This window comes from Gymnoscopelus braueri, assembly GCF_963280865.1.
Source record: "Gymnoscopelus braueri genome assembly, chromosome: 23".
NCBI lineage: Eukaryota > Metazoa > Chordata > Actinopteri > Myctophiformes > Myctophidae > Gymnoscopelus > Gymnoscopelus braueri.
In genome coordinates, this window is record NC_137625.1 from 174,631 (window position 1) to 182,130 (window position 7,500).

The 7,500-nt window shown below is 41.8% G+C and overlaps 2 protein-coding genes across 12 annotated transcripts in view; one reads left to right on the top strand and one right to left on the bottom strand.

Annotated features, from left to right (window-relative positions):
• The window catches only part of lmo3 (LIM domain only 3), a 36,381-nt gene extending 30,141 nt beyond the window's left edge, over window positions 1-6,240 (bottom strand). Inside the window, exon 1 of the mRNA XM_080420714.1 lies at window positions 6,029-6,240. Coding sequence (XP_080276840.1) covers window positions 6,029-6,234 — 206 coding nt within the window. The 5' untranslated portion in view covers window positions 6,235-6,240. The remainder of the gene's footprint in view (window positions 1-6,028) is intronic.
• Window positions 1-7,500, top strand: part of LOC308079286 (NACHT, LRR and PYD domains-containing protein 3-like) — a 319,371-nt gene that overhangs the window by 138,365 nt on the left and 173,506 nt on the right. The window lies entirely within an intron of this gene.

Sequence of the window (7,500 nt, forward strand, 5' to 3'; positions counted from 1 at the left end):
TCACACTAGACTGATCTACAAGCTCACATCACCGTTCTGATCTACAAGCTCACATCACCGTTCTGATCTACAAGCTCACATCACACTAGACTGATCTACAAGCTCACATCACCGTTCTGATCTACAAGCTCACATCACCGTTCTGATCTACAAGCTCACATCGCTGCTATTTTCATTACTTTAGGATATTTAACCCATTAAGACCTGAAGCCGATTCTACATGTCTTCTAAATCCCAACAGTTTTCTGAAAAAACAATGTTTCTATATCAGTGGTTCTCAAAGTTTTCCATGTCAAGCACCTCCAGAATGATATGAATTTGGCCGCCGACCCCCATCTCAAAATGTGTTGTTCCAGGGACCCCCAGAAGCAAATATTTGAGTAAAATATTATCGCTTTAAAAGAATATAAATATATTAATTTGCACACATTTTCTCCATTTTTCAAAAATAGCAGATCTACAACCTCGTAGCGGCTATGAGCTTGTATATCTGCTATTTTTGAATAGCAAAAGTGTAAAATAATGCTTTTTAGCTCATATGAAAAAGTGACACAAATGCTTCTTCAGGTCTTAATGGGTTAAAAAAAAAAACGATAATAAAAAGTAATGGTTTTGGACATAGAAGGTTTTCACTCTGAAAGCAACGGAGGAGAAAAAAAAGTGTAAATATTCACCTCAGCAGCAAAGCCTCAAACACACATTTATTTATCTCTCTTATTCACTCTGAGCTTATAGCTTCTTTTTTTTTCATATATATTTTTTAATCCAACTTCAATTTTCCTCAACGCTGGGTTTTAGTCAGATTGTAAGAAGCGGAGCAGGAACCTCACAGAGCCGGTCGACACGTCAAACAACCACATTTATTTATTACCCACGTTTTGGCGAGCCCGGCTATCAGAGCCAGAGATAACGGGCCATGTAGAGCACGATGCAGAGGACTCATTTATATTCACACACACACACACACACACACACACACACACACACACACACACACACACACACACACACACACACACACACACACACACACACACACACACACACACACACACACACGTATAAAATAGGGCTAAAGTGGTTACATACATATGTTTTATAATATAATAATTTATATCTGCAAAGTAACTAGTAACTAAAGTTTTCAAATAATTGTAGTTGAGTAAAAGTATGAGATGTAGTGGAGTAAAAGTAAAAGTACTGAAAATTGGAAATACTCCAGTAAAGTAACAACACCTCAAAATTGTACATGAGTACAATACTTGAGTAAATGTACTTACTTTACACCACTGGATATGAGTAAAGCAAAAGGTGCAAGCTCACAAACCTCACAAACCTCACTGCCAGGTGTGTGACATCACAGTGACATCACAGTGACATCACAGATATATCTGTTTGTTTTGGGGGGGAATTAATTAATTCATTAATTAATTAATTATTTAATTGGTATAACGACTAAATTGGGGAGAAAAAGCTGATATTCCAAAAGAAGTTGAAACATGGAGATACAAGGTTTCTGCCCGACAACCATGTAAAATGTATCCCCTCCCCCTCCCCCTTATTTTGTATTATTATTATTTTTTCATCTGCCGTCCTGTGTCCGTGACGGTGAACGGGGGGGGGGGGGGGGGGGTGGAGAGGGGGGGGCAGCGAGCCGCGTGTCAAAGCTTTATCTCTGTGGGACGGGGGGGACGGGGGGGGGGGACGGGACGGGACGGGGGAGGAGAAAAGGGGCTTAAAGCTGCATGTGTGAGACTCATCTGCTCTTTTTGGGAAATCTAATTTAACCACACACACACACACACACACACACACACACACACACACACACACACACACACACACACAGTGTGTATTGATTCGGATGCCATGCGTTTTACTTTGAATACAGAATGACAAAATAACGTCCGTGCTGGACGCGCACGCACACACGCACACACACACACACACACACACACACACACACACACACACACACACACACACACACACACACACACACACAATCAACATTTTAGAACAGTGGTTTTCATGAATGCAATTTCTTTCCGATTCGTTCGGCCATCTCTAAACCCAAAAAGCCGAAATTAGCCGATCTACAAGCTCTCAGCGCGTTACACTGCGGCACATTGTGATTTTGTATATCTGCCTGTATTTGTCAAAATACTTCCAAAATGTTAATGCAGTCCATGATCATAACACCAGAGGCAGCTCCACAAATCATGTTCAACACAGATTTGGCTCAACTAAGAGAATGAACTCGTTCTCATGCTATTCATCAAAAATGTGGAATGCCCTACCAAAAGGAGTAAAGGAGTGTAAAACCCTACTCACTTTCAAAACTGCCCTAAAGATACACCTTCAGGAGGCTGCAATTCGAAAATGGCCCCTGTCTGAGTCTTAACCTACCCCCCCTACCCCCCCCCTACCCCCCCCCCCTCTTTCATTTTCTTCTTTTGTATATATTTTTTCTCTCTTCATACCAGTAACCTGAAAGCTGATTGTATGACATTCTGTATAGTAGTGTGTATATCTGTCTGTCTCTTATATGTCGTCATGATTTGTGTGCATGGGGTTCTCATCTTAAACAAGCTCAGTGCTTAATGAGTCTTCCAGTTTAGTAGACCTTGTATTGTGAATTTGTACTTCCATGTACTGTGATTCTAAAAATGTGTTTAGATACATTTGACCTACTGGTGGCGCTATAACAGGCCAATGTTAAAAGGGTGGCATTTGTTCCTCAACATAGTGCAAATGTGCGTTCAAAGTTTCACCGCAATTGGACTGCGTTCATGATTTGCGGCATTTTGTTCAAAACGGGCCGCTCCTGCAAACTTTAGATGTTAGCCAATCAGGATGGAATAAAAAAATCAAACAGATCCGTCTTGATCACATGACTATAGAGATCATGTGTACCGATTTGAGTGAAATTTGGATCAAATCTGAAGGCTTAATATAAAAAAAAATGTTTTACAAAAGTCTGCCTCCTGGTGGCGCTATAAAAGGCAAATGTGAAAAATGCAGAGCAAAGGTTTTTGCCTCTAGGGAGTGTGCATACAAAGTTTTACACAGATCGGTGCAGTTATAGGTAAAAACACGAATCGACCTGTTACAGCGCCACCATGAGGCTGATTAGAACATTTACAAATGGCATTTCTTCCGAGGCATAGTGGGAATGTGTGTGCAAAATTTCACGGAAATTGCATGCTGTGTTCATGATTTGAGGCATTTTGTTCGAAACAGAGTACTCCTTCAAACTTTGGAAGCCAATTTTAGCCAATCAGGATGGAATATGAAAAATCTGAAATGAGCCGTTTTCGGTTAATGACTATAGAGATACTGTGTACAGATTTGCGGGATTTTTGGCCAAAATCTGTAGGAGTACTGTCCAAAAATGTGTCTTGCACAAAGCGGCCTCCTGGTGGCGCTATAAAAGGCCTATGTGAAAAATGTGGGGCAGAGGTTCTGCTCTGGCATCCAGGGAGTGTGTGTGCACAGTTTGGCTGCGATCAAGCCAACGGTGCCAGAGATTAGCTGTCCACAAAATGACAGAATGACACACGGACGGACGGACGGACGGAAAAACATACTCTCTCGCCTTTCGGCCTGGTGGAGACAATCAGACAAAACTCTAAACCGGTTAAAATGGTTTTCAAATGAAGATAACTGTCAAACCTTTAGACCAGGGGTCTTCCACTGGGGGGTCCGGGACCCCTAGAGGGGCCCCATTACTGCAGTAACTAGAGTTACTAGTTCATACTGAGTTCATCTCTAAAACAGCAACATGTCAACGTATGAAAGAAACATCATCTGAAGGTTATGGTTTTGGTGTTATTTGACTAAATATCATAAGATTCATAAGAGGAGCTAAAACTACAGGCTGTGACGGTGTCATAATGTCTGATCTATACTCAGCTGTGTGCCGAAAATATCAGATCTACAAGCTAGTCTTACTAATACAAGTAAAACATACTGTATGTCTTAGTGATGCAGCAGACCTTTCTCACATGGAGTCAGTTATTTTATTTTTTTTCCACATCAGTTATGGTGTGTGTGTGTGTGTGTGTGTGTGTGTGTGTGTGTGTGTGTGTGTGTGTGTGTGTGTGTGTGTGTGTGTGTGTGTGTGTTTCTATATTTGTCATTCATTAACCCCGGCACCGCCAGCCACAGTGCTGTGATGGTGAAGCATCAAATCTATTCAGTCACCTTGAACTTTGGAGATGAAAAGAACACACACACACACACACACACACACACACACACACAGGATTCTAAAACCTCACTTACATTTAGCTTTGTACAGAAAACAGCCGATCTATGAGCTTGTAGATCTATGAGCTTGTAGATCTATGAGCTTGTAGATCTATGAGCTTGTACTGTAGATCTATGAGCTTGTAGATCTATGAGCTTGTAGATCTATGAGCTTGTACTGTAGATCTATGAGCTTGTAGATCTATGAGCTTGTAGATCTATGAGCTTGTACTGTAGATCTATGAGCTTGTAGATCTATGAGCTTGTACTGTAGATCTATGAGCTTGTAGATCTTTTATTTTCCACTATATTTGCATCAGGGATTAAAGGAACGCTTCACCTGATAGACTAATTGAAGTCAATAGGAGAACAATCTTAACGAGAGCAAAACCATATTTAAAACATTCTATTTGATGAGTTGTTTTGGACTTTACATTATTGTCTTATATTATATAGTTTAACATGGTTCTCCTACCACTATGATCAACGCTATGAGCTTTGATCATAGATCGGCTATTCTACATTTGAGTGTAACACACACACACACACACACACACACACACACACACACACACACACACACACACACACACACACACACACACACACACACACACACACACACACACACACACACACACACACACACACACACACACACGCGCGCGCAGTGTTTAACAAGCCTTTATACACCCCTCTCTCTCTCTCTCTCTCTCTCTGAGTCAGACCAGGGTTAAATGATCAGTGAGGATTTGAGGGTGTGGAGACAGAGGACCAGCTGTATGCAGATTGGTCTCTGTGTGAACCTTCCATCTGTACAGTCCAGCACACCGTCACAGACCTAGTAAAAAAGTGTTTAAAAAAAAATCAGGTCCTCTAAATGTATCATGAACGTGCATGCGTGTGCACGCACGCATGCACACACACACGCGCGTGCGCACACACGCTCATGCTTCCAATTTGGTTTATTGAAAGCATGACTGTTAAGATAATTTTATTGTGTTCTGGCTTTTAACATTTGTTTTAGTTTATCCACGACACACACACACACACGAGGATATTAACCCATGAAAAGATCTATTCTCTCCCTATCGGTTTACAACTCGGACGGCGCTGATTCGACTAGCAGAGCATCGGCCGGTCGGCGGGGGCACTCGCGCCTGTAGGAGCTCGGGCGCCTCCTCGGCCTCAAGCTCTGCTGAGTCGGCGCGCCTCCGTCATGGACAATAACTATTATCACGTGTGCGTGTGAACGCGTGTTCAGCGTTCCCCTAGCGTAGCTTCCTGGTTGCTATGTGGGGGGGAACAACAAAAGCCAGGTCCACCTCGCATCAAAGCCCCGCCTCGCGCCTCCTCCTCTCGCCGCCTCGCATCAAAGCCCCGCCTCGCGCCTCCTCCTCCTCCTCCTCGTGAGGAGGCGGCGGAGCGCCTGGCGTAAAAAACCCTGTCTCGAAAAACCCCGCCCTGCGCCTAAAAACGAGCGCTCCTTTTTCAATTTCCCTGGAATGCCAATTTCCCTGTGACACATATATGTGTGTGTGTGTGTGTGTGTGTGTGTGTGTGTGTGTGTGTGTGTATATATATATATATATATATATATATATATATATATATATATATATATATATATATATATATATATATATATATATATATATATATATATATATATATATATATATATAGTTAACTCTTACCGTAGGTAGTCTCTCCTACATAGGATAAGGTTAGCCTTGGTGTACATATATATATATATATATATATGGTTAACTCTTACCGTAGGTAGTCTCTCCTACACAGAATAAGGTTGGCCTTGGTGTAGAGCGTAGAGCCCACCTCTCCCAGCCTACAGTCACAGCAGGCACACTTCAGACAGTCCTCATGCCAGTATTTATCCAGGGCCTTCAGCAGGTAGCGGTCCTTGATCTTCCTCTGGCAGCCGGCACAGCCTTTAGGCTTGGTGTCCGGCTGGACAGACAGCATCTGGATACCTGGACGGGAACAAGAGAGAAAGACCAGTTTTAGAGTTTTACCATTTAAAACTCAGCATCTGGATACCTGGAGGGGAGACGGAGAGAACGTTCACAGTTTAAAACTCAGCTTCTTCTTCTTCTATGCAACGGTAGAGTCTGTTCTCCTATAGACGCCTTAACACAGGGGTTCCCAACCACCGGTCCGCGGACCGGCACGTACCACCGGTCCGCGAGAACACGGCCGGGAAGTCCAAGTTTTCCCCGTCGTGAATCTATAACGTTGCGTCGCCAGGATTTTCCACAGAGCAGAGAAAAGTTGAGTCGGTCACATGAAGATACCAAGGATTAGTCAGTGATGTCACTGAGGTTTATAAACAGCTTTATCCGTGCTACTTCCTGTAGTGACATCACTGTTGAATCCTTGCTATCTTTATCTTTGTCTTTGTTTCAATGTGTGTTGACGTGCACCGTCGCTACAAGCTGTAGCCTGTTTTGTCACGATGACGATCGATCACGCTAATTAAACACTAAACAGGATTATTATTTCATGTCAACATTCAAGTACATCTATCAGAAGATGTAACTCAGGTAAAGTAATGAGTCACTCTGCAAGTTCAACCATAGAGTTAGAGTTTAACTAATGTTTTCCACCTGTCCAAAGTAATGTCTGATACAGACATGTCCTTTTTTTAATCACCCCTGTCCTTGTTGATATAACGCCATTTAGGTCAATGATATAACTTTATGTAGTAATATAATAATATATAAATAGCAGTCAGTGATGTCATTGACTGTCAGTCAACTTGTGTTTTGATACGACTGATGCTACCTCCCTATAAGTTATTATATTATAAAACATACATTAACCACTTTAGCCCTATTTTATAGATGGGCTATTTGAAAATAGCCGATCTACAAGCTCACAAAGCGTCGCATCGTGACGCGTTGTGAGCTTGTAGATCAGCTATTTTTAAACATTTAGTACTTTTACTTTTGGTACTTTAAGTATATTTTGATGCCAATACTTGTGTACTTTTACCCAAGTAACATTTTGAACACAGGCCTTTTAATTGTAACAGAGTATTTTTATAATGTGGTATTGCTACCTTTACTTAAGTAAAACATTTTTCCACCACTGATAATGTCTGACAGCGTGTGACAGTGTGAATGTTCTCACACATGGACTCTATCGATGACAGAAAGAGTTTAAGGTTCTTTATTCAAACACTAACAAATCATCCTCTCTCTCTCTCTCTCTCACCATGACTCTGTACTG